General features: G+C 53.0%; 2 protein-coding genes across 2 annotated transcripts in view; one reads left to right on the forward strand and one right to left on the reverse strand.

Moving 5' to 3' along the window:
• Window positions 1–22202, forward strand: L3MBTL2 (L3MBTL histone methyl-lysine binding protein 2). The gene is made up of 17 exons (XM_002927027.4): window positions 1–131; window positions 1959–2202; window positions 3476–3609; window positions 6741–6864; window positions 7590–7669; window positions 9217–9334; window positions 9778–9912; window positions 10187–10275; window positions 14216–14447; window positions 14833–14909; window positions 15084–15188; window positions 15911–16058; window positions 16462–16544; window positions 16868–17102; window positions 17581–17646; window positions 18600–18719; window positions 19105–22202. Exons 1-17 carry the CDS (start codon window positions 108–110, stop codon window positions 19215–19217), a joined length of 2127 nt encoding a protein of 708 aa, XP_002927073.1. The 5' UTR covers window positions 1–107; the 3' UTR covers window positions 19218–22202.
• The window catches only part of CHADL (chondroadherin like), an 11383-nt gene continuing 3614 nt past the window's right edge, over window positions 18709–26477 (reverse strand). Inside the window, exons 4-7 of the mRNA XM_034643860.1 lie at window positions 25721–26477; window positions 25030–25196; window positions 24118–24316; window positions 18709–18795 (exon numbers count right to left, since the gene is read on the reverse strand). The exon at window positions 25721–26477 is cut by the window's right edge and continues 18 nt beyond it. Of these exons, the coding sequence (XP_034499751.1) occupies window positions 18769–18795; window positions 24118–24316; window positions 25030–25196; window positions 25721–26477 (1150 nt within the window). The 3' untranslated portion in view covers window positions 18709–18768. The remainder of the gene's footprint in view (window positions 18796–24117; window positions 24317–25029; window positions 25197–25720) is intronic.

The raw sequence follows: 26477 nt of genomic DNA on the forward strand, positions 1-26477 counted from the left end.
TTGGCCCGCGGCTCTGGGAGACGGCCAATTACTGCGCTCAGGAAGAACCGCGAGGCCAATATGGCTCCCTGCACCTGGTGACGGTTGAAGAAACGGTGTTAGGTCTCATGGAGAAAGCTCGGGGCGTCGAGGTGAGAGGGAGAGGATTTATCGTGACTGGGAAAGGGAACCCCGAGAACCTCGCACGCGGGACCGTTTTTTAGGCCTTTTAGCGACGCCTGGAGGGTGGAGAATAGAAGGATGGATAAACTAAGGTAGTTAGGCTGAGCAGGGCCAGAGGCGATTGGCGTTGCCATTTGCGCCCATACTGCTGGGGCCGACGTCCGGCGAGTGGTTCAGGGCGGAAGAGCTCCCTGGCCTGGGGAAAGGGAACTGGGTTTAGGATCTGAGAGCTCCTGAATCTCCTTTGTCCTTCCTCTCTCGTGGTCGTTTCTTTGGGGATTAGGAGACCAGCGACATCCTGGTGGGACGTGGGGGGGATTAAAGTTTCATAAAACTACGTGTCTGGAGCGTTCACGTGCATTATCGCCCAGTATACTCACAACAATCCTGTATCACTGTTTCGTTGTTATGGTTAAAGTAGCTGAGGCTTACAGACAGGTGGTGACTCCCCAGGAAGGCCACACAGCTGTAAAGTGAAGGAGATGGACACTCAGTCTTGCAGGCTCCAAAACTTTCCCCACTCTCCTACAACCTGTCACCCACTCATCCTTGCGTCATTTGGCTTCTGGTCACCTTGTATTTAAATTCGGTCGTACATTTGAGTATGTAGCTGTAAACGTAAAATGGAATAGCTCAAAAATTCTATAAGGGTAAAGGATAATAAGAATAATAGCTCACGCTTTTAGAGCTGTCACGAACTGCTGGAAACAGAACTAGGCTTTATATCTCAGTCTTCATTCTAGTCATCTAGAGAAAGCTTGCTATTATCTCCGTTATACTGATGAAGAAACTGAGAGCAGCAAGGTTTGATATCTTGCACAAAATCACAGTTAAGTGGTGGAGCCAGGATTCAAACTCAGGCAAATCTGGTTTGAAAGCCCATGGTTTTAACCAGTAATAATTGCCAACATGTATCGAACACTTGCTACATGCAAGTCACTGTTTTGAGTGCTATACTTGTATTAATCCTTATTTCTCCCTCAAAGCTTCTGAAAGCGGTGATATCCTCATTTACAGATGTGGGAACTAATGCACCAAGAGACTGATTTGCTGCAGATCATACAGCTAGTCAGGAGTAGAGATGGTATTTGAGCCCTGATCTGGGACCTTTTCTACTAAGTGCCAGTTAGACTGACACACAATATCTCATTTACATGTCACATCCTGTGAACTAACTACTTTTCTTATTTCATAGATGAGAAAGTTGAGGCCCAGAGTGGTTAAATGACTTGCACAAAGACCCACAGCTAGTTAGGATCGGAGCTGAGTCCAGAGCTATGGTACATCCCAATTATGTTCTAACTACTGTGTCTTCTGTTTCCCAAATCCTCCTTAGGGCAGTCTGTGTCCCAAATTAACTTTTCTGTGGCTGAAATTGTTTCCGAATTGAGATTGTTTTGGTGTACATATGCTAAAGGGGGAGGAAGAATGATATTCTAATATACATCTTCCCCAGAAAGTCTTCATGAGATAACTTAAGAGTATTTTCACATCATTGTATTCTATGTAAATCATGTTAAAATGTCATCATTTACAAATCCACAGGAGGAGCTCGGTGAATTCCTAATACATATTTTCTGTCTTGTTAAGCTATTCTGATGAGTTGCAGTTAAGAATTGTATAAACAAGAGTAATGGTCCTGATGTTTGCAAAAGGGGTATTTGATTCTGCCTGCCACTTGGCCCAAAGGTGTTGACCAAGAATTAAAAAGGGAGTTGACAGCACACCTGCATCCTTGTCCATACACTAAGTCAGACCTGATTCTTCCTGCCTGGTTTGTGTCATCCTTCCACTAGGAGACTCCATCTTCAGAACGAATGGAAGAGGAAGAGGAAGAGGAGGACGACTTGGAGCTCTTTGGTGGCTATGACAGTTTCCGGAGCTATAACAGCAGTGCAGGCAGCGAGAGCAGCTCCTATCTGGAGGAGTCAAGTGAAGCAGAAAATGAGGATCGGGAAGCAGGGGAGCTGCCCACCTCCCCCCTGCATTTGCTCAGCCCTGGGACTCCCCGCTCCTTGGATGGCAGTGGTTCTGAGCCAGGTGCTTTCAGAGTGTCCCCTGAAGATGGGTGGTTTCAGGAGGCTATGGAGGAAGAGGGGGATATAGGCCATGTGGGCAGAGCTGTCCAGGTGTAAAAGTTGCTTGATCTGATGTCTAAGGGCCTCTGAAAGAGACAGAAGTGCCCCAAGTAGCCCCAAGGGGCATTTCCTCTGCTGCAATCTGATTTCATATTGCGATTTCCTTTGGTCTTTCATACGACTAATATTTATGTGGCACACATTAGATGCCAGTCATTAATGTGGTGCTGCTTTTACATTTGTGTGAATAGCTGGTTGATTTTTAAGCCTGGATGTTGAGAAGGACACCTAAAATGTTCTGATTTACTATCCGGGAAAGGACAAGAAATAGCTTGTTGGGGGGGGGGTGTGGAAAATACAGAATAAAATAACTTCCTGGGGAGAGGATTACTGATGAGAATCCCCATAGAGCATCTGGAAGCCAGTTAGTTTCCGAGCTGTGCTACTTGGACAGCTGCTGTATCCCTGTGTCAGGGGCCCCAGTGTATGGACTGTCCGTGAAGAAGGAGGGGCTAGATGTCTATGAGGATACTCCTGTCCCCTAGTGCCTGCACTTTTTAGAAGAGTGATCTAATACTCTGCCACTTGACTCTTCCTTTCCATCTACCTGTCTTCTCTTCCCCCTCCCCCCCCTTTTTTTTAAATCTTTCTCCCTTCTATCTTCTTCCAGCCTTTCTCTTAGAATCTTAGAACTCCGGAACTAGAACCATTAGAGACCATTGAGTCCAGGGGTTCTCTATCATGGCTGTGCATTAGGATCACCTGGGGAGCTTTTAACAGACTACAGATGCCTATGTCCCGCCATAGACCAGTTAATGAGAATCTCAGGCTTAGGTAGTTTTTAAGGTCCTCAGGTGATTCTAATATGATGTCAGGATGGAAACACTGATCTAGTTGTCTCTATAGATGAGAAGAAAATCCACAGAAGTTAGGTATGTAGGCACTTTTTTTCTTCTCGTTTTCCTCTTTACAGACTTTCCAACACTCACGTGTTGCCCTGTGGATTTTCCTTAGCTCCACTGTTGACATATAGCCAGGGGATGCCAGGCAGCTTATCTTAGACAAAACAGATTCAATTGTACACAGACTTCCTGCTCCTGTTCCAGTCATGTCAGTCTGACTGGGGGCTGGGACTCACCTGGTTAATGCACCGTTCCAGGTTTTGAAGAGCCCATCATTTTGTTTAATTTGGGGTGATCATATTAGGTGGGTCACGTGCTAAGTTCTCTTCCCAGCTGTCTGTGAGATGTGTGGTATCGTGGGTACAAGGGAAGCCTTCTTCTCCAAGACTAAGAGATTCTGCAGCGTTTCCTGTTCCAGGAGCTACTCCTCCAACTCCAAGAAAGCCAGTATCTTGGCCAGATTACAGGTGAGAGCCAGTCACTTGGAAGACCCTTCTGGGGTCCTGGGAGCAGAGGCAGGAGCAAACAACTGGCTGATGGCAAGAGGCCAAGAGGGCTGGGGAGGAGCTTGCTTGTGGCCATCTGAGGTTGTAAGTTTCCTGCTATTTATTGTGCTCTGAAATTTAAAGGGCAGAGGAATCCATTTATGGAGCTTGTTAAATTGCAGATTTCTAGAGCTGCTCTCATTCCCCACCTTCACCTCCTCCATAGTCTGATGTGTTTAGTATGTTTTAAACAAGAGCCTTGGGGGAGTCTGATAACCTTGGTCTTTGCCCCCCCCCCCCATACTCTTATAAATGCTCTGAAAGGAAGCTAGAAGACAGGCATATGTTTCACCAACCACAGTGTAGGTTTGGGAAGTTGATACCTTGTCTCTGCCTCCATGTCACAGGCAGCCACCTTAGAAAGTCTTACTTTTTTTTGAGAGAGAGAGAGAGAGAGCAATCGGGAGCCGTGCAGAGTGAGTGGGAGAGAGAGAATCTTACTTAAGCAGGCTCCACACCCAGCGTGGAGCCCAACTTGGGGCTCAGTCTCATGACCCTGAGATCATGACCTGAGCCAAAATCAAGAGTCGGACATTCCATGGACTGAGCCACCCAGACACCCCTATAAATGGAAGGATTCTTAAAGAGATATGTTGTCTAACCCACACATTAGTTGAGAAGTGTGCTGAGGTCCAGAGAGGAAGAATGACTTACCTAAGGTAGTTCTGTTGGAAGAGCAGGAGAGCTGGAACTGGACTGTGATCTCAGGTGCCTGACTTTGTGGTTTCCTGGTAACTATGGACACCATCCACAACACTGGTTCACAAACTTCCCTGCACGTTGGGATCACCTGGAGAGTGTTTAAAATACTGAGACTCTTGATCTTAGGCTATGAGTTCGAGCCCCATGTTGGGTGTAGAGATTACCAAAAAAAAAAAAAAAAGCTTTTAAAAAATAATAATAATTACTTCCTAGGTTCTGATTTAATTAGGATGGATTGTGGCCTGGGCTTTATTTTTTACTATTATATATATATTTTTAAATATATATGTATTTACATATATAAATTATAAATCTAATATATATAATTCTATATATAATAAATTTATATATATATAAATGTGTATATTTGTATATATGTATATAAATATACATACCCAACGTGGGGTTCGAATTCATAACCCCGAGATCAACAGTCACACACTCGGGGTGCCTGGGTGGCTCAGTTGGTTAAGTATCTGCCTTCAACTCAGGTCATGATCTCAGGGTCCTGGGATCAAGCCCTGTGCCAGGCTCCCTGCAAGAGGTCTGCCTCCCCGTCCTCGCCTCATGCTCATTCTCTCTCAAATAAATTAATAGTCTTAAGAGGCACACACTCCATCGACTGAGCCAGCCAGGTGCCACCTGGACATAGGGACTTTAAAGACACTCCCCCCCCAGGTGACTGTAATGCGTAGCAAAGCTTGAGACCCACTGCTTTGACATTTATTGAAAGTCACAATGTGCTGGGTCTTCTGCTTAGTACTTCCTACAATTAATCTCTCACTTTTGTGAGATAATTGCTGTTTGTTTTTTCCCTTGTAGTGCAGATTTTAGTCAGGGTGTGGAAAAATCTCTCTCCTCAGTGAACTAATAATAGTATTGTTAATAGCTACAGTTTGGGAGTACTTGCTAAGCATTTGGACTGAGTCCAACCAATGATCTCTTAAAAATGATTTTTTAAAATTCCTATTTTATTTTTTTTTAATTTTTTTTAAAAAGATTTTATTTATTTATTCAACAGAGATAGAGACAGCCAGCGAGAGAGGGAACACAAGCAGGGGGAGTGGGAGAGGAAGAAGCAGGCTCATAGCAGAGGAGCCTGACGTGGGGCTCGATCCCACAACGCTGGGATCACGCCCTGAGCCGAAGGCAGACGCCCAACCGCTGTGCCACCCAGGCGCCCCAAAATTCCTATTTTATTTAAGGTNCAGGCTCATAGCGGAGGAGCCTGACGTGGGGCTCGATCCCACAATGCTGGGATCACGCCCTGAGCCGAAGCAGACGCCCAACCGCTGTGCCACCCAGGCGCCCCAAAATTCCTATTTTATTTAAGGGTTTTTTTCTAAAGTAATTTCTACACCAAACATGGGGCTTGAACTTAAAACCCCAAGAGCAAGAATTGCATGCTCCATTGACTGCGCTTCCCAGGTGCCCCTTAAATTCCAATTTTAAAGGCTCAAACATTTTTAGTAACTTACTCAGAGGTATACAAATGAAATTGAAGAGCCAGGCTTTGACCTCAGGTCTGTGTGGGCTTTAAACTCACACTTTTACTTCACTCATCTTTTTAAATAAATTATCTGGCAGGGTGGCTCAGTCAGTTAAGCATTTGACTCTTGATTTCGGTTCAGTTCATGATCTCAGGGTTGTGAGATGGTGCCCGTGTCAGGCTCCACACTGAGCGTGGAATCTACTTAAGATTCTCTCTCAAAAAAAAAAAAAGATTTTCCCTCTCCTGTCCCCTCCCCACCTTCATTCACCCCCTCTCTTTCCCTCCTTCCCTCTCTAAAAATGAAAATAAAAAAATAAAAATTCTCTGGGCCTTTCTGAGCAGTGCTTAAGTTACAAATTATAGACCACATTAGTGGCCTTTCACCTTTTGGGATGCCCCCTTGGAGCACCTGGTGAAAGCCACAGACTTGCTCCAAAACATTCATGTATGTGTACAAAATACTGCCTCCTGACTCAGTTTACGGACCTCTGAAGCCCACTCTCTGCTGTAAGTCTGTAGGAGCCCCGGAGGAAGGAGATGGTGGAGATGGCTGAGAGTTGAAGCCGGGAGGGAAAATTTCCTGGAGCAATCAAAGGCTTAAAAGAAAAGATAGAACAAGTGCCCCTTCCTGCGCTGTAGCTCGCAGACCCCAGTCCTCCCTGAACAATAGCTAAGCACTTACTGAGTGCTGGGCCTAATACCGAAACTCTCATCCTTGCCACCCCCCTCTGAGTTAAGATTGTTATTGTTATCCACTTGATTTACAAATGAAACTGGAGAGGTTAAGTAACTGGATGAATAGCAGGATTTGAACCTAGGCAGTCTCAGCCTTTGGGCGACACACCTGTTCTCCCTTCAGGGTAAACCACCAACCAAGAAAGCCAAAGTCCTGCACAAGGCAGCCTGGTCTGCCAAAATCGGAGCCTTCCTCCACTCCCAAGGGACAGGACAGCTAGCAGATGGGACACCAACAGGGCAAGACGGTAAGACAGCAGGGCACTGGTGCTCAGGAAGCTGCTGGCGGTCGGTGGGAGTGGGGTGCCTGTTCTGGGGTGGCCCTGCCTAGGAGCCAGGAATGGGAAAGACGGGGCAGCTTGGCCCAGGCTCACTGTGGATTCCATCTTCCCCAATGGTAGGTAATGTGGAAATTACCCCAGAAAATCCCTTTAGTCACTCCTTAAGTGCCAGGAATTCAGAAGCCAAGAATTAGCTTCTTTTCTCTTGTATTGCTTTTGGCCCTGTGGCTTTTATTTCCCTTGGGCAGTGTAGACCCCCCTCTGGTTTGGAGAGGGGTGGTGGGATAAGGAAAGAACCTCTTTCTCTGAGTGTGTATAGCAGGTTCTAAGCATATAAGCATTAAGCAACTCTGCTCTAGGTGGTCTGAGTTTCTGACTGTGCCCCTCCCATCTGTTCAGATAAGCAATGAGAGGTTGGGGGGGGTCAAAGGAATTTAAGCCTAAAGGTCTTTGGATTCCCTTCTCTTTTTTGGGGAAGAAAGATCAGACATTTCCCTTGAATGTTTCCTCCACTTCTGAGAGTCTGTCACCTTTTGGATAAGGTCCAGCCCTGTTCTAATGGCCACTGGTGGGGCAGGTATGGGGCCGCCCGGCTGGGGAAGGACCTGCTTCTACAGGCTCCTGGGGGCCAGGTTCCTAGCAGGGCTGCTGACTTTCAACTCTTCCACTTTCAACTCTTCCTCTTTCTGCAGCGCTGGTCTTGGGTTTCGACTGGGGGAAGTTCCTGAAGGATCACAGTTACAAAGCTGCTCCTGTCAGCTGTTTCAAGCATGTGAGTGCCCTGGAGATGAGGGAGGGGAGAGCTGGGAACCCCGGGTGCTTGCCGCCCCTCTCACCTGCCAGCTTCCCAGGCATTCCAGGCTGGGCATTAGCACCAGGAAGAGAACAGTGGTGAGGTCTGGGTGGGCGCAGTCCAGCTTTGCCACTCGCTCGGTTACCTTTCTGTCTACCTTTTTTCAGCATCCTCCTACAAAGCCTCATCAAGGCCTTCTAGCACCATGCTTCCCTCTGAGGTCCTCACTCTGCTTATTTACATAATGGAACTTTGTACAAGAAATCCTTTCCCTTTTTTTTTTTCTTTTCCCCGAGAAATCCTTTTCTTCTTTCTTCCCCGTTGTTCTGTGTTTTCCAACTGAAAGCTTGTTCTGAACTGCCCTGGGCCCCCTGGTCCATGGGAGGCAGATGGGAATCCTCCTGGAGCCCACTTCTGCCCAGAGAAGCACAGAAGAGTGAGGCCCTGGGTGGCTGGGCCTGGAGTGGAAGGACAAGCAGAGATGCTGCCCGCTGTCTTGTCTGTGGGCCAGAGAGCCGCCTAGGGCAGCACCCCTGTTCGGTCTTTCAAGCCAGGAAGTGGAAGAGGAGGCCCCTTTACTCTTGGAGTCGTCTGACCAGAATCCCCTCCTGGTAGCCGCTGAACTCTGGCAGTGCCGTGGACAGTGGAAAGTTGGGAAGTTTGACTCTGCATCGCTGCTGCAGGCGTGCAGCCTTCCTAGTGGGAAGCTCTTTTGCCCTGAGTTTTCACTGCAGGGGAGTTATGTCATACTTGAATTCAGCATGCCTGATTTCATAAGCTCTGCCAAGCCAGCCCTTGTGTGCCTGGGTAGCATAAACATTTCTAGGTTCTCTGAGAGACCCACTCTCTGGCCAGAGAGGTGGAATGGGATACCCCAATTAGCTTAAGCCAGGGTGAGAATGAATAAAAGGGTGAGTTTCTCCAGAGAATCAAGGTGCTGTTGGTGCAAAGCGAGGATTAGATACGGGGAAGGCAAGCAGGAAGGGTCCACTGCTGCTGGCGAGTATCTGAAGAGGAGACTAGTTGGAGAGGTGGAGAAAGAATGTACCAGAAGTAATGTGTGAGAACCAGCATGGTGATAGCTAGGAGACTACTGCCCAGGCTTGAGTGACGATTGAAAGAGGTGGTATTTGTGCCAAGGACAGTCCCTGGTACATGGCGAGCACCAGGCGCTGTTGGGTGTTGTCACTGGTGCACAAACTGGCACGGGTGTGATATGCCCAGGACGATAGAGTGAGAAGCTGGTCCTGTAAAGATCAACACTTGGCTGGCTGACTGGATGTCTGGCTGTTAAACCCACCCTCCCGTCCCATTCCCCCACCCCCAGTGTCCTGCCTCAGCTCTTCAGGGACAATAGACTCGTCTTGCTCATCTCTTCATCCCTAGTCCCATGCCTGGCTTGCCACATGCCGTGAGTGACATGCACTGAGGTGCAGAGAAGGACGCAACGGCTCATGAGGCCAGCCACTCTCCCCTGTCCACTCAGGCTGCTCACCGTCCCCCTGAATGCTCTCATGCCCACACAGGTCCCACTGTATGACCAGTGGGAAGATGTGATGAAGGGGATGAAGGTGGAGGTGCTCAACAGCGACGCCGTGCTCCCCAGCCGGGTGTACTGGATCGCCTCTGTCATCCAGGCCGCAGGTGGGTACTCCTCTGGCCAAGGCAGGGTCCAGGTTCGGAGAGTGACATCACACAGATGGGCAGTGTCGCAGGCAGAAATTGGCTTCATAGAGCAAACAAAAAGTCCACCCACTGGAGTTTCTGCCAGTCTGTTCTTGGGATTCTCCTACCTTCCCTGGCTTCAAAGAGGCTGCAAAGCATGGCAAGTTTGGAAACTCCCCCTTTTAAGGCTTTTTCCAGGAATGACCAGGCTGCAGAAAATTAATTCTTCCTGCTATGCCATACTGCTTTCCAAGTACGTGGCATGGGTTTATTTTGGCTGTGACTTTGTGGACAACAGGGACCCCACTTGCCCAGAAGGAGTTCTTGGAATAAGAGTCGAGTTTAGGCTTGAGAAGAAAGAAGGCCTAAGAATATACCTTTCCCCATCCCGCCCTTGCTCACTGGTGCCCTCCTTCTTTCAGGGTACCGGGTGCTGCTCCGATACGAAGGCTTTGAAAATGATGCCAGCCATGACTTCTGGTGCAACCTGGGAACGGTGGACGTCCACCCCATTGGCTGGTGTGCCATCAACAGCAAGATCCTGGTGCCCCCACGGAGTGAGTTGATGAGAACGTTCCCTGTCGTGGTTCCTGCAGAGCCCTTGGTAGAAGGGGCACCCTTTGTCTTAGGTTAGACCAGAACAGACCCCACTTGCCAGCCTTCTTCCTGTCCTCCCCAGTCTCAGAACCCCCATGGCAGATCCAGGTTGTACAGCGGGTTTTGTAAGATGTGATGGCTGGCCTGAAGACGCAGAAATAAGTTTCTCTGGCACCCCCTGTTGGTGGGAGCATTGTCAGTCTGTATAACCAGGATTCTGCTGTGTCTCCACAGCCATCCATGCCAAGTTCACCGACTGGAAGGGGTACCTCATGAAACGGTTGGTGGGCTCCAGGACACTTCCCGTGGATTTCCATATCAAGGTCTGGCAGTGAGCCCTTTGGGTCTCTTAACTGATCTCCTTCCTGCCCCTCTTCCATTTTCTCTGTCCATGCCACTCATTTCTCAAAGACTCCCTTGCTTGCCAGTCTTTAGCTGGCAGACTAGCCGTGCCAACCCAGACTCTGATCCAGCCATGTTAATCACGTTGCTTTGTCTCCTGTTTTCTCCTCCAGAGCCTTACCTTTGCTCATAGCATTTTTCAGGAGCATTCATTCCATAGATTTTATTAGGTACTTGTGTACAGGGAACTATGGGAATACAGACCCTGTGTTCAGGATTCTCCGGTCTGGCAGAGGAAATGAAGTCTAGCTCAGGAATAATATTTTTTTTTTTTAAAGATTCTATTTATTTATGTGACAGAGAGACAGCCAGCGAGAGAGGGAACACAGCAGGGGAGTGGGAGAGGAAGAAGCAGGCTCCCAGCGGAGGAGCCCGATGTGGGACTCGATCCCAGAACTCCGGGATCACGCCCTGAGCCAAAGGCAGACGCTTAACAACTGCGCTACCCAGGCGCCCCTCTAGCTCTGGAATAATTATAAAATTGCCTGGGTTCTGAACCAGGGGTGTGCCTCCGAATTATCTCTGTGGCTTTTAATTTTAATTTTATAAAATTTAGTTCTTTAACTTAAAGAATCATGCACATGGTAAAAATTCAAAGGGAATACAAGGATACATAGTGGAGACTAAGTTTCTTCCACTTCTGTACGCCAGAGCCTCTGTTGTGGGGCTCGCTCGCATGGGGGCCTGGACTGCTGACCTGCATGCGCACAGGTGTGCTTTCCACATTGCTTCTGTAAGCGGCACAGCAGCGACCAGGGAATGCCGAGCAGCTGCAGCCGTGGCACATGGTTGAACTGGTCCTGTGGCCTGAAGGGGAGCAGCTGTCAAGGAAGGCTTCTTGGAGAAAATGACCTTTGAATTCTACCCTGATGGGTGGGGTAGGGGTGGTCTGGAAGCCAAGAGTGGAAAGTAAGGATGGTTTAGAAGCTGGGGCCATCTCATCCAAGGCACCGGACACCTGGTGAGGAGGTTGCCACCGGGAGTCTTAGCTGGTGGAGAGTGGGCCTATGGAAAGGAATGGTTCTAGCACCTCAAGGAAGCTTTCCCTGGCTTTTTTCCCTAAAGTAGAAATGATTTTTGCTTTATTTGAACTTGCTGGGTACTGTTCATTTGCTCTTTATTTCTCTGTATTTTGCTGATTTTTCTTTTCATACTTTTTTTTTTTTTTTTTTAAGATTTTTTTTATTTATTTGACAGAGAGAGACAGCCAGCGAGAGAGGGAACACAAGCAGGGGGAGTGGGAGAGGAAGAAGCAGGCTCCCAGCAGAGCAGGGAGCCCGATGCGGGGCTCGATCCCAGATCGCCGGGATCATGCCCTGAGCCGAAGGCAGACGCTTAACGACTGAGCCACCCAGGCGCCCCTATACTTTTTTTTTTTTTTTAAGATTTTATTTATTTGAGGCGATCCTGATAGAGCACAAGCAGGGGGGATAGGGAGAAGCAAACTCCCTGTTGAGCAGGGAGTCCGACACAGGGCTCGATCCCAGAACCCTGAGATCGTTACCTGATCCGAAGGCAGATGCTTCACCGACTGAGCCACCCAGGCGGCCCATACTCTCCAACAAACCTGTAAGCTCTCTCTCCTGCACTCATAGCACCTTGCACAGTGGACAGATTCAGCCGTTGAAAACGAGTGCTCACTCGTCCTCAGCCAGGACTTGTCTGAAGCGAAGGCAGGTGATTGTGGGTGGTGCAGGCCACCAGCGTCATCAAGCCGACCTCTCCACTGCTTAAATTAAAATGAGCTTGATTCTGGGGCNTCCAGTTTCAGTCCTTTGTAGGTAGCTGTCCAGTTTTCCCAACATCATTTGTTGAAGAGACTCTCTTCTCCCTGTTGCATATTCTTGCCTCATTTGTTGAGGATTAACTGGCCATATAATTGTAGGTTTATTTCCAGGCTCTCTATTCTGTTCCATTGATCTCTGTATCTGTTTCTGTACCAATATCATACTCTTTTGATTAATACAGCTTTGTAGTATATCTTGAATTCTGGGATTGTGATACCTCCAGTTTTTTTTTAAGATTTTATTTATTAATTTGACAGATAGAGACAGCCAGCGAGAGGGAACACAAGCAGGGGAAGTAGGAGAGGAAGAAGCAGGCTCACAGCGGAGGAGCCTGATGTGGGGCTCGATCCGTAACGCCGGGATCACACCCTGAGCCGAAGGCAGACGCCTAACGACTGTGCCACCCAGGCGCCCCAAGCGTCCAACTCTTGATCTCAGCTGAGGTCTTGATCTCAGGGTCGTGAGTTCAAGCCCCGAGTTGGGCTCTACACTCTGCATGGGGCCTACTTTAAAAAAAAAAAAAAAAAGCTTGATTCTGGTTCGGTGTGAACCAGTCAGCAAGCACACGATGACTCACTGTCACGTACCCAGTCCTGCAGTGGATACAAAAGCAGCTGCCTTTGAGGATTGGGGGTAGGGAGGGTAAAGGGGGGTAGGTTTGTGAAGGAAGCTCTAATCCAAATCCAGTCTAGTTCCTTTGATGCCTACAATGTGATAAGTGCTGAGTAAAATGTTTTGAATGAATGACCCATCAGCCAAGGTCAGGGGTGTACTATGTGTTTGTCAGGTGAGAAAAAACATTGATTGAGCACTAACTCTGTTCCTAGTTCTGTGCTTGGAGCTGAGACAGTAGAAATGAGTCCTCCCAAACCTGGCTTCTACCCCTGTGGAGCTCAGGTTCTGGGTGTGACTGAACAGAGGCCACAAAAGTAGTGTTGGGCTGTGGGCTGCCCTGGGTGTTCGTAAAAGAAAGGAATGAGTCAGGAAAGGCTAGGAGGGGAAGGTGGCCTAGAGGGACCCCAACCCAGGCCTCACCCTGTGTCTTTCTCCTAAATGGGCCATCGGGCAGTCAGTTTTGAGCTGATGTCTGACTGTGGTGTAGGACTCTTATCAGCTTTGTCTGGTAGCTGCTTTGTGACCTTGGAGATGCTCCCCATCCTGGTGGGCTTTGAAATAGCATGGCTTAGCAACGCCTGGGTGGCTCAGTCGGTTAAGGATCCCAGAGTCCTGGGATCTAGTCCCACAACCGGCTCCTTGCTCAGCAGGGAACCTGCTTCTCCCTCTGCCTGCTGCTCCCCTTGCTTGTGCATGTGCACGCTCTCTTTCCTTCTCTCTGACAAATAAATAAATCTTAAAAAAAAAAAAAAAATAGCACGGCTTAGTCCCCACCGTGCCTAGGCTGGGGCTGGTTTTCCCTGGGCTGGAAAGCCCTACAGAGCTCACTGTTCCCATTTCCCTGCCCCAGGCAGGACAGCACTGAGATCACAGTGACCTGAAAGACTCTCCTACCCCCTCATCCGTGGCCTGTCATCAAGGCTCTCTAGAACAGCTTGTGGGCATCTCAGTCACTGTCCCTTGCTGGGTCAGAGTGGGGTAGCCATTCAGAGCTGCAGCCTAGTGGGTCCACAGCTGTAATTAGACACGTGGAGGCCCCGGGGCCCTCAGCTCTCTGGCCATGAGTGTAGTATGTGCCATCAGCCAGGAGGTGGAGGGCAGCAGGAAAGCGCACAAGGCTGAACACTAGGACCAGTTTCAAGGTCCAGCTCTGGCACTAATGAATCTGGGTGAGTGTAGGCAAGTCCCTTGAGCCCTTTGGGACACCTGTTTCCTTTGTCTGAAATGGGTTTTGTACTTCCCATCATACTGACTGGCTGGCATTTTGGTGCCCACCTTGTAAGCTGTGTGCTGTCTTTCCACATCATCCTAGGGAATTGGGGGCTGGGGTCGAACCTGGTGGGACAGGAGGGCTCACCTGCCCATTTCCTGACTCCGTGCTGGGCACGGTAAGAGATGACACAGGGAGGTGGGGCGGGGAGCCCGAGGACCACAGCGGACCTGTGCTCTGGTGTTGCAGATGGTGGAGAGCATGAAGTACCCCTTCCGGCAAGGCATGCGGCTGGAGGTGGTGGACAAGTCCCAGGTGTCCCGGACCCGCATGGCCGTGGTGGACACAGTAATCGGGGGTCGCCTTCGGCTCCTCTATGAGGATGGTGACAGTGATGACGACTTCTGGTGCCACATGTGGAGCCCCCTGATCCACCCAGTGGGCTGGTCACGGCGAGTCGGCCACGGCATCAAGCTGTCAGGTCTGCTGTTGGGACCGGGACAGGAGCACCTCTTCACCCCACACCACCACCGTGTGGTGGGGGTGAGCATCGCCAGCATGTGCATGGTGGTACCGAGGTCCAGAGAGGTTGTGTATTTGACCAAGGTCACTCAGTGCCTAAGGGTTCACCGATTTGCACCTGGAGGCTACATGACGTGGGAAGTGTGTGGAGGTTCAGTAGTTCCTACAGAGAGCCCCTGACGTGTTCTGTCTTCTGGTCTAGGCAGGGAGGCACGGGGTGCCGAGATACAGATTACAGCACATGTAGGGCAGTCCCCACATTTCTGGGGAGGGGAGGGGGATGGCCCTGTGAGCAGCCTGCAACTCCCTTCTCTCCCTTGCTCCCCCTGCCATCGCCCCAAAAGAGAGGCGCAGCGACATGGCCCACCATCCCACCTTCCGGAAAATCTACTGTGACGCTGTTCCTTACCTGTTCAAGAAGGTGAGGCACAGCCCTCAGGCACTCCTCATCTTGCCCATAGGCCCATTCCAGGCCTCACGACCCCGGGGTTTTGCTTTCCCTCCCTGTTTCCTTCCCAGGCCTATGGGATGAGGCCAGCTCCCCCCACCCTCCACCTGGGCCACCCAGATTCCCCAGCTGTCCCGTTCCTTTAAGGTTCGAGCTGTCTACACGGAAGGTGGTTGGTTTGAGGAGGGGATGAAACTGGAAGCCATTGACCCCCTGAATCTGGGCAACATCTGCGTGGCAACCATCTGCAAGGTGAGCCTGGGCCTGGCCCTGCAGCCTCTTAAGGTGGCTTTCTGGGAGGTGGCGAGGTGGCGCAGAGCCCTGCACTCCCCGTCCATCCTCCCTTCCCCACTCTGGCTGCTCCGGGAGTGCCACACTTCCGTAAGTAGGGGTGTTAACCTGCTCCTTGCTCAGAACCTGCTTTCGTGTCAGGCCTGAGGCACGTTGGAGAGGTGCTTATTGAACACCTGGCCTGAGCCTGGTCCTGTGTCAGGTGTAGGCCCCGCCCTGTCAGCCTCCCCGGGGGCTTCCCTCTGCCACACGCCCTCCTAGCCCTCCTAGCCCTCCTAGCCCAGAGCCGTAGCTGTGCTGACTTCGCTGCACACCGCCTCTGTTATTGCTGCAGCCTGAGCAGCTCACGACTCCACCTTGGTCGCCCCCCGCCCCCAGGGACATGCTGATTTGTGCATCTAGCCAGTCTTCTCCAGGCAGGTCCCATGTGCTAACCACCCAAAACACTGGAAAAAGACAGATTTAGTCCCTGTGGGAACAGCATTTGCTGTCTAGTGAGGAAGGTAAAGAACCTCACAAGAATGGTTCCGGGGTGGTGAGTACTTGGAAGCAGAAGTGCAGGGAAGGCTGAGATCTAACTCCAGTCGGAACCATCCACCTTGTGTCCCAGCCATAGCCACCTTACCCTGGGATGGGGGGGTGCAGCTCATGATACCATGGTATCTACCTGCCCCCCCCACTAGGTTCTCCTAGACGGCTACCTGATGATCTGTGTGGATGGGGGGCCCTCCACAGATGGCTCAGATTGGTTCTGTTATCATGCCTCCTCCCATGCCATCTTCCCAGCCACCTTCTGCCAAAAGAATGACATTGAGCTCACACCCCCAAAAGGTAAGACGGTCCTCACAGTGGGAAAGGGCAGAGTGTGCCCACAGGCCCAGATTCCTGGCCAGGCCAGACCCGGGGGCTTGGAGTCTCAGAGTGGATTGGAGAGCTATCAGAGCCAGCCTAGTCAGCACCACCAGCCTTTACACTGGGCTGACTTGGCTCCGTGGCTGATGGGTGTCGTGGTGAGCAGAGCTCCCACTTCTTCCTTTAGGCAGTGAGCAACCTATATGATAGGACCAGGGTCCTAGAGCAGATACCAGCCTGGGGAGGAGGGAAGAAGGCTGCTGGGGAGACTCCAGGCTGGGTCCTGACCCAGCTACAGGTGCCCGTTTGGTCTGTGCTCCTCTCCTAGACTCCCTCCCGCCTCCCCTCCTTTCCCTCCACATCTGTGTTTCTGCCCCACCAGGCTACGAGGCACACACTTTCTGCTGGGATACCTACTTGGAGAAGACCAAGTCGAAAGCAGCCCCGTCGAGACTCTTTAACATGGTGAGGAGAGTGAGGAGGCGCGGGGCCTGGGGCAGCCCTGCCACTGTCGGCGGTGTTAATTCCCACCCCCTTCTCCTTCCTTGAGTTTGTACTGCGGAGACCAGCCACTTCAGGGTACAAGTCCCAGACTCTGCCACAGGGCTTCTGCCAAACAGTCCAGCTTGCTCCCTTTCCCGGAGGGGCTGGTGTTGGGAACAGGGCAGTGGGATCACTGTTAGGGGACCCTTCCCCACAGGCATTCCCGGCCCACTCCGTCTCCCCGGTTCAGCCCCACTGGGGCAGGGATCTGGCTGCCATGGTCACTGCGTCGTCCCCCTCCCCAGGACTGCCCCAACCATGGCTTCAAGGTGGGCATGAAGCTGGAGGCCGTGGACCTGATGGAACCCCGGCTCATCTGCGTGGCCACAGTGAAGCGGGTGGTGCACAGGCTTCTCAGCATCCACTTCGATGGCTGGGACAGCGAGTATGACCAGTGGGTGGACTGCGAGTCCCCAGACATCTACCCCGTCGGCTGGTGTGAGCTCACCGGCTACCAGCTCCAGCCACCTGTGGCCGCAGGTCTGGGCTCTCGTGGCCCCAAGGGCCTTTTGACTTTTCTTTTTTCTTTTTCCTTCCTGCCAACCACTCCCCCTGCCCCATGCCTACCTCATTCTTTGGCATGAGACCGAGAAGTCTCCTGGACCACTTCTAATGAAAGAGTGGCCCTCGTGTCCCCACCTCCCACTCCTGACTTCGTCTGTCTCCCTCTCCCTCTGGCCTGCAGAGCGCCTTCCTTGATCTTGCCCACTCTGTCATATGCTCGTGCCCAGGTAAACCACCCAGGCCCCTCGGAGCAGCCCCGGTGACGAGGGTGGGAAGGAGGGACAGCTGCTCTCTAGTCCGTCCCCCATTCTCATTGCCCAACTTTGGCTTTCCTTCTTGGGGTGTCCTGTGTGTAAGGGAGGCTAGTGAAATGTGGGCAGGGGGTCTCGGGATGTGCCTATACTGTGTCCTCTTCAAACTCTTCTTACCTCTTCCCCTCATCTTTCAACAACAGAGCCAACCACACCTCTGAAGGCCAAAGAGGCCACAAAGAAGAAAAAGAAGCAGTTTGGGAAGAAAAGTAAGTGTTTCTCTCAAGCGGCTGGGCTGGTGTGGGACTGGGATCAGCTGGGCCTCGGGGGCGGGGGGTCATCTCATAGGTAGTGCTCTTCATGGTCCCTCCATCTCCTCTCTTTTGCCCTTCGGCCCCAACGGGCCTGTCAGCCTGTGTCTTAAGGGACGCAAGCACAAATAGGGAGCCTTCAGTCTCTTCAGGATCCCGAGGAAAAAAGGCAAAAGATGGTATTTATAAGAGAGAAAAGGGGGAGGGATCCTATCCCTGCTGGCCTGTGGTCAGAAGTCAGCCCAACCCCATCGGCCCCATCGGCAGTGCACAACTGCTGTTTGAAAGTAAGATATTTGGGGGGGTGGCAGTTTCTCCTCAAGCCTGTCATTCCTCTCTTGGGGCCCTCGGGTGGGAGCTTCGATATCATTTTCTTAGGCGGGGTCCCACTCTGAACAGATCCTCAGCCATGTGCGTGCTCAGCCTGAGGGGACGGCAGGTGGGGTGGGGAGGGAGGGGGGTAAAGCCGTCCTTTAGAGCTGCCGGCCTGTGGCAGCAAGATGGTCTCCGTGAGGTGGCACCACACAGAGAAGAGGTTGTCCGGAAATAGGACAAGGGGGAAGCAGATGCAGTCCCTGGGCAGGATCAGGGTCGTGTGAGGGTATGGAGTTGATCATGTGGGAAGACCCTGTGCTGTCTATAGTGGTGGGGCTGGGAAAGTCACTCCACAGGTGAAGAAAGGAAGGAAGCTCAGGAAGCACACCCAGTGGGGGGTGGGAGCAGCTGCTAGTTACCCCTCCTGGAGAGGAGCTCTCTGAGGCTCGGGCATACAGCCCTGAGGGGCAGTGTCAGAGTTCACACTCTGTTCCCCCACATCGGCACCTGCCCCTCTGCTCACCGCTAGACCCCCAGCCTTCGAGCCTCCCATGGAGATAGCCCTGTGCTGGGTTTCATTCTGTTTTTATTCAAAGGGAAAAGAATACCACCGACCAAGACCCGGCCCCTCAGACAGGGGTCCAAGAAGGCCCTGCTGGAGGATGACCTGCCGGCCGGCACAGAGAAGGTCTCGTCGGATCCTGTTCCTGAAGAGAGTAAGAGCCTCTCGGGCGGGGTCAAGCCAGGGCCAGCCTGCTGCAGTGCTCAGAGGCGGCCCTTCTCCTTCCCCACCTGGGCACAAAAGAGGAGAGTCCAGTGTGAAGGGACTTTTCTGGGCACCAGGCAGTCCTTCTTGGACCACTGGGCCGGGAGAGCTTCCCAAACGCCCACCCCAAATTCGACGGAGCCACACATCTCCAGCTGGGCCCTTTGCATCTCTGCCGCCCCCCCCCCCCCCGGGGGAAGGGTGCCATTCCCCCCTCCCCGCCACATCCCAAGGGCTCCCATTCATAGGGAGCCAGAGCCCCCTGCCCTTCCCAGAGTTTCACCTATACTCACTCTGTTCTCCCACCCTCCCCGCTTCCTTCCCTTCCTCTTTAGTCATTGCTGTGCGCGTGAAGGAAGAACATCTAGACATGGCCACGCCTGACAAAGCCCCGAGTCCGGAGCTGCCTGTTGCCATTGAGAACATCAAACAGGAGACAGACAACTGAGCCTTCCCCACTACCAGCCCGGGGCTCCTCTGTTGCTACCCCCCCCCCCACCGCTTTAGTTCAGAGACTGAGCCTTTCTGCCTAAGTTCTGGCAGGTGCTGTGAGGGCCGGGCACCAAAGGACCTCTGGCGAGGCCTGTGTGACTGGGGCTGCCCGAGGCCTCCAGATTTGTCTGTGAGCGACTCCTTCTCCAGCTACAGTTCCCAAAGCTCTTCCTCATAGTAACCTCTGCCCACACCCACATACCCCGCACCTGCCGTGGGGTAGAGGGCTGCCCCCAGGCACAGTGCATGACAAGTCCGTGCATGTGCGTGTGTCCAAGCAAGTCCTATAATAAAGGCCTGGAGCAGCTCTCTGAGGGGGAGGCAGCTGCGGTTGGTGGTGAGTGGTGTGGTGGGTGCCTGAAAGCAGCCAAGTAGAGCAGCCTCTCCCCTCTGGGGACGGCGCTGTGCTCCTCCCAGCAGCCTGGGGAGGGCAGGGAACCCCATGCAGGCATCCACCTCTGGCAGGCAGCTAAGCAGCAGTGACAACGAGGAAGGTTCTGGTGACTTGTGAGGCGGCCCTAACCTGTTTTCTCTGTTGGCAAGAGTACTGACCCCTCATTTCCCAAAAGGAACAGTGGAGTGGAGGTGGGGTCTGCTCCTGTTGCACCACCTGGGGAGGCTTGGTGGCAGAGGGGACTGCAGAGGCAGCAGGACTGGAAGGCGAGCCGGCCCGTGCTATGAGGAGGCCCCAGCTAGGCAGGAGACCAACACCAGCTTTGCGCCTAACCTACTCTGAGCCCAGCTTAGCTAGGACCTGTCCTTTTACCACCACCACCCCCACTTCTCCATGTTAACCAGGTCAGATGCGGCCCTGCCCGAGAGTCATGGGGCAGGGGAGTGGTCAGCCCTGCTGGCTGAGGTGGCCCTAAGGGAGCCCCTGGAGGAGGAAGAGAGAAGAGGATAACAGGACATGGTTCCTGGCTGGCTGTCCTTTACTGTCCATCCTCCTTTCTGAAATTATGTTCTAGAAGCTCCCCTAGTATCTGCCCAAATTTCAGTTGCTTTTATTTTTCCCAGTTAATCTCCTTGGAAGCGGTCTCCTCTCTGCATCTCTTCAATAACTCTTCTTGGAATGTACGGTGGAGGCAGGCTGACCTTTATTTCTTGTCTTTGGGTGGAGACGTACTGCAGGTGGGTCCCCATGTCGTCCTTTAGGGGGTGCAGCTGTGCTGCTGTGGGTGTCCAGCTACATTCTCCAAGCTGGTCCGTCAGGCTGCCACTGCCCGTGCTTGCTGGGTAGGGTGCTGGCCGAGCAATTGCTCAGGACCTGGGCTATTTGGTGTTATCCAGAGATGGGGTGACCAGCCCAAGGGAAGCTGATTTCCAGTCATTTCTTCTATAGAGAACTTGATGCCCACTCCTTTGCTAAAGGCACTAGAAAGCCCCACATGGTGTAGAAACCAGGCCCAGAAAGTGGCTGGTTGGTGCAGCCTGAATTCCCCCAAAAAGTCACTAGATTTGGAACACAGTGAAGATCAACGACAGGGGCCATTCCTTCCCCCGCTGTCGTTCACGCACACACCCCAGACCTGGGTGATGACAGGTCAGTAGCCTCAGCCCCCAGGGGAGAAAGATGGCCTGGGTATGCATTTGGGCTCACGGTGTCCCCGTGGAACTCTGGAGGCTCCTGCTCCCAGCTGAAGCTGGTGCCTCCTCCCCACACCCCTTGTGGTTCGGGGGTCCATCTCTGACTGTGGAGCTTCTGGGAAAACTGGACTTGAATGGCACTGTACCTTCAGTTCCTTCTTCCTTAATGAAGTGATGCCTGCATGTGCGGTGATAAGGATGGCAGAGTTGGCTGACAGGCCAGCTGCCATTCTAGCCCGCGACTGGCCACCCCAGACTTCTGAAGTCATTTGTCCGATTTCTGTCTCTTAGACCGGAGTGTATTCTCATCTGTCACCTCATAGGATCAATTATGAAAGCTGGGTTCACACATGAGCACAAAGAATAAATGTCCGCATTTGAGCGCCCCATCTCCATAGCAACCACACGCTGGGTTACTCTTATTTATGTTTCTGCTGTTCCTCTCCTGCAAGACTCTGAGCTCCCCAGAGGCCGAGCCTGTACCTTGTCTGCTGCAGGAGCCTGGTACTAACCCCTCAATGAGTGTGACCTGAAAATACGTGACTTGTGCTGCTGGGGCCGAAAGATCCACTTGATTCATCACAGATGGAAATGTGGGCTTCTGAGAGGTTTTCACTCCAGGCACAGGACCAACTCTGTACCTCACTTGCCCTTGGGGAGAACCGGAGACCCTGGAGTCCAGCAGTGGGGGGGCTGCTGGCTGTGAGACCTGAAGAACTGTTTCTACTCCCCGTGCCTCCTGCTCCATGACCTGCAGTGGCTCCCCAGTGTAGATTAGACCAAGTGCAAATGCACACACCTTTCTTTTACTGTTCCCCAGTCTAGACACTCTGCTCTGCTCCAGGGGCGGGGGAAGCGAGGGAACTGCCATCTGTAACAGCCTCATCCGCCGGGCATGAGGGTAAACACACGTTTACACAGTCCATCTTCACAGGAACCCTGAGGTACACCTTGACTTCATATTATGGGGGAGAAAAAGGCTTATCAGAGTTCAGTAACTTGTTTGCTTAAATTCACAGCCGTTAAATGACAGCAGGGGGATTAAACCCAGGGTGGTCTGCTATATTACCACCAGTAAGTACTCTCATTCATTCATTCATTCAGTGTCCTTTCTGTAGCATTTTCCACATGCCAGACAGCATGCTAGAGGTTGGGCCTCAAAAGGGTGATGCATGCATGGTCCAGCTGTGGCCGTGAGCAAGATGAGCAGGCCCAGAACAGGGCTCAGGGCCCTGTGTGATCCTCAAGGTCAGGGTCCTTCTCTTTCTCTTTTTCCTTTTTTTTTTTTCTCTTTTTTAAGTAGGCTCCATGCCCAACATGGAGTTGAGATTAATAGTCTCATGCTCAAAAAAAGTCACACGCTCTACCAGTTCAGCCAGCCAGGCCTCCCAGGGCTCCTATCTTTCAATTCCTTTGTATTCCTGGGAGGAAACTAAACTGCCACTTTCGACAAGAATGTAAGACCTATAGCTCCAGGGCTAGCATTTGGTGGACAATCTCCATGTCTGAAAGGGTGGCTGGGTGGAATGGTCTCAGATGTACCAATTCCTGCTGCAGCCACCATTAACACGGGCAGGAGTCAGGATGCAGGGTCTTCCCTTTTAACGAAAGCCCGGACCTGCGGCTGGAGCCATCAGACCTGCTGCAGCCACACCAAGCTCAGCATTTGCATGAGCTCCCCAGGGCTGCTGCAGGGGGAGGGCACTGACGCTCTTCAACAGGCCACCTGGCAGGAAGTCACATTAATCTCTGCGCCACCTGGCAGGAAATCATTAATCTCTGCGCCACAGTCTGCAGAGATTAATGCCGTTGTCATGAATGCTAGTTCCATATCTGACCTCTAAGGCACAACTGATCACCCTCAGCCTGGGGTCTTTCTAAGGGTTCCTTCCTCCCAGCCTCCCTGACAACGCTTATGAAGAGAACTGTGTCCCCCCCCAAAGAAGATATACCTCAGAATGAGACCTTACTTGGAAATAGGGTCTTCACAGAGGTAATCAAGTTAGAACAAGGTCATTAGTGTGGGGCCTAATCCAATATGACTCATATCCTTCTAGAAGGGGAATTTGGACTCCAGTCCAGCAGGAAGATGTGAAGGGACGGGGAGACACCAGTGAAGTCAGGCAGAGACTACAGTTGTGTGACCACAAGCCACGGACCATTCGGGGCCACCGGAAGCTGGAAGGGGCTCAGAAGGATCTTCCCTACAGCTCCAGAGGGAGCACAGCCCTGTGAACACCTTGATCTCTAACTTCTGAGAACAGTGAGACAAAAATATCTGTCGTCCAGGGGCGCCTGGGTGGCACAGCGGTTAAGCATCTGCCTTCGGCTCAGGGCGTGATCCCGGCGTTATGGGATCAAGCCCTACATCAGGCTCCTCCGCTGTGAGCCTGCTTCTTCCTCTCCCACTCCCCCTGCTTGTGTCCCCTCTCTCGCTGGCTGTCTCTATCTCTGTCAAATAAATAAATAAAATATTAAAAAATATATATATCTGTCGTCCAAAGCCTCCCCATTTGTGGTACTTTTTTACAGCAGCCCCTGGGAGCTAATACACCATCTCATGGTCCCCAGGCCTCCAAGTCCTGCGACTGCCAGTCCAGAGGCAGGCTGAGCCCTCTGTCTTACCAGGACCCCCCTTCTGTTCTCATTTTCCTTCTCAGGACTGGCCTCTCTCCTAAAGACCCTCCCTGTGCCCTCGCCACACAGCAGGGGTTCCCACATGCAAGGGCTCCCATATCCTGCTCGCCCTTCACTGTGTGCTGCACAATTTTGCTACAACCGAGGGCTCAAGTACGCGAACATAAATGTCAGGCGGGTGACGGAACAACACAGAGCAGGGGCCAGCGTGTGGCTGACGAGCAGCGGGAGGCGGCAGCAACAGCGCCTGCGCCTCTGCTCTTTCCGTCCCAGGGCCAGAGTCAGGCCCTTGAGGCCAGGAAGGGGTGGAATCAACAATGATCCAGCAAATACAGTAACGGCAGCATGGCTTTTAGGAAGACGTTGGGTCCAGGTATTCTGTGGCTTCTCGGAAAGGCCACTGTCCCACAGGATGAGGGGTGTAGTCATTTCCTCACAAACCCACCTGGGCCCAGCCAGAGGTGGAGGAAGTGAAGAGCAGGGACAGATATTACGGAATGGAAGCAACAGTCATTGTCCAGATCTGGAACCACGTGAATTAGGACCAAGAGAAGTCAGATCCCTGCTACCTTGGGCTCTTTGGAACCTGACCCACCCACCGAGGCCTCCCCGAAACCTGCCCCCAGGCCAACCTTGTCTGCTGTCCACCGCCGTCCCTTCATGGGGGTTCTCCTGGCACTGGGCCTGGGGGCAGACATCCGCTTGGCCTTCCTGGCAGCCCAGCCCGGGCAGGTTTCAAAGACAGCAGTTGCAGCCTTCACCCTCTGACCATGGGCACTGGGAGGGGTGGCACAGGTGGCCCCCACACGCAGGTTCAGCCCCATGAGCCATCTGAGGAGAGGAGAGTTCAGGGAACCCACTGTGCTGAGCCTTCCTGAGGGGAGCAAGGAGGTCCTTGGGAACTGGGGGACAGTGGAGCCTGTGGGTGAGGGCGGATCTGGAGGGAATCCTGGCGCAGCCCCTCACCAGTTAGGGGACTCAGAGTGAGTCACTTCAAATCCTCAGATCTTTTTTCTGTATAAAGGGGGTAGTAATAGTAATAAATAGTTGCAGGGAGCTTATGGTGTTCCAGACACTGTTCAAATCAACCTATATATGTGAGCTGACCGTGTCATCCTCACAAAGAACCCCCATGAAGTGGATACAGTTCCTTCCATCCCCTTTACAGATGAGGGAATGGCACAGAGAAGTCATGGGGCCCAAAGTTAGTCAGTCACAGAGCAGGATTGGAGCCCAGCTCTGCCAGACTCTAGGGTTGCTGTTACTTTCTTATGAAATTAATGAAGAGCCCACAAATATTTATTAGGTCCCACCCACCAGGCTGGGAGAATCGCATTCCCATGTTACAGGTGAGGGAATCCAGGCCCAGAGAAGTCCACCCCAAGCCCCATGTACTTTGGCTCCCTCAGGCACAGTAGCCGGTTCTGGCAGGACCCTCCCCTCCAAAGATGCTCAGCTGGCACAGCGTGGTGCCCTGGGGAGAGTGTGGGGCTTGACTGACAGCTGGTGGGTCCCCAGCTGAGAGTCCTGGTGAAGTCACCCACCTGTGCAGCGGGAGCAGCTGGCAGTCACAGTGGAGGGGATTGCCGCTGAGGTCGATGAGCTCCAGCTGGCTGAGATGGGGCAAGGCAGGCATGGCCCGCAGCTGGTTCTTCTGCAGGTGCAGGCTCTGGAGCCAGGGCCCCAGGCCGGAAAAGGCCCTGGGAGAAATCTGCAAGGAGATGCCAAGCCTTGGTGTGAGCTCCTGCCAGGCCCGTCTCACCCCTAGGCCTGGGTGGTAGCCCCATGCAGAAGGGAAGTAGAGAGCCCAAGGTGGCCCAGGCAGAAAGGGCAGTGCGGGGATGGAAACCCTGGTTGGTCTGATCCCAAAGCACCTTCACCTGGACTCCCAGTTCATGGTTCTTTCTGCTATGCCTGAACATGCCCGCATAATGGCAAATCCCCTTGGTGGCTCCGGCCCCACCCTCAACGTGCACAAGAACCCCATGGATCCACTTCCTCCTTCTTCCGTGCTCTGGCAGTACTCTCCCTGGCCAGCCGCTCCGTGTGGCACTGGAATCCACCTGGTCTGTCACCACACCTGAGCTCCCTGGGGGCAGGCATATTCTCTGGCTTATCCCAGGGGCACCAAGCCCAGCCTCAGGCCTGACTGTGGGGGCAGCAGTGTTTGTTGAGTGAGTGCCTGCTGCAAGGGGCCTCCTGCTGCCTCCCCCACCCCTAAGCTGCGGTGCCCACCTGCTCCAGGCCACTGCTGTTAAGGAAGAGGTGCTGCAGGGAGCGGCCCACGGGCCGGAAGGCCCCATCTGGCAGGGTTTTGAGCGGGTTCCCCGAGAGCTGCAGCTCCAAGAGGGCAGGCAGCCCCTCTAAGGCCCCAGTGGGCACCCCTTGCAGCTGGTTCCTGTCCAGGTGCAGCTTCTCCAGCTCCGGAGCTGGGCCTATTGCCCCAGGGGACACCTGGGTGATGCGGTTGCCGCTCAGGTAGAGCCAGCGCAAGGCTCGCAGGCCTGTCAGGTCCCCAGGTTCCAGGCGGTCCACCGCGTTGTTCTGCAGGTGCAGGGAAAAGAGGCTGGGCAGGGCGCGCAGGGCGGCCCCGGGCACTTGCAGGAAGCGGTTGCGCTCCAGGTACAGGTAGCCCAGGCGGGGGGCCCCCTCCAAGGCAGCGGCGCTGAGGCCGGAGAGCTGGTTGTCGGAGAGGTAGAGGTAGATCAGGCTATCCAGCCCCGCCAGGGCGCCAGCCTCCAGCTCCGTGATGCCGCAGTGCTGCAGGTGCAGCGACAGCAGCCGGCCCAGGCCCGGGAAGGCCGCACCGGGTACCGAGGGGAAGTGGTTCCGCCTCAGGTCCAGGAGCTGGGTGTCGTTGGGGAAGCCGCGGGGCACGGCCCGCAGGCCCCGGCTCTCGCAGCCGCTGTGCCGGGACTCGGGGGCGCACACGCAGGCACGCGGGCAGGGCTGGGCTGCCCCGTCAGCCTCCTGGGGGGCGCCGGTTGGGGGC

This window comes from Ailuropoda melanoleuca, chromosome 15 (genome assembly GCF_002007445.2).
Source record: "Ailuropoda melanoleuca isolate Jingjing chromosome 15, ASM200744v2, whole genome shotgun sequence".
Taxonomy (NCBI): Eukaryota; Metazoa; Chordata; class Mammalia; order Carnivora; family Ursidae; genus Ailuropoda; species Ailuropoda melanoleuca.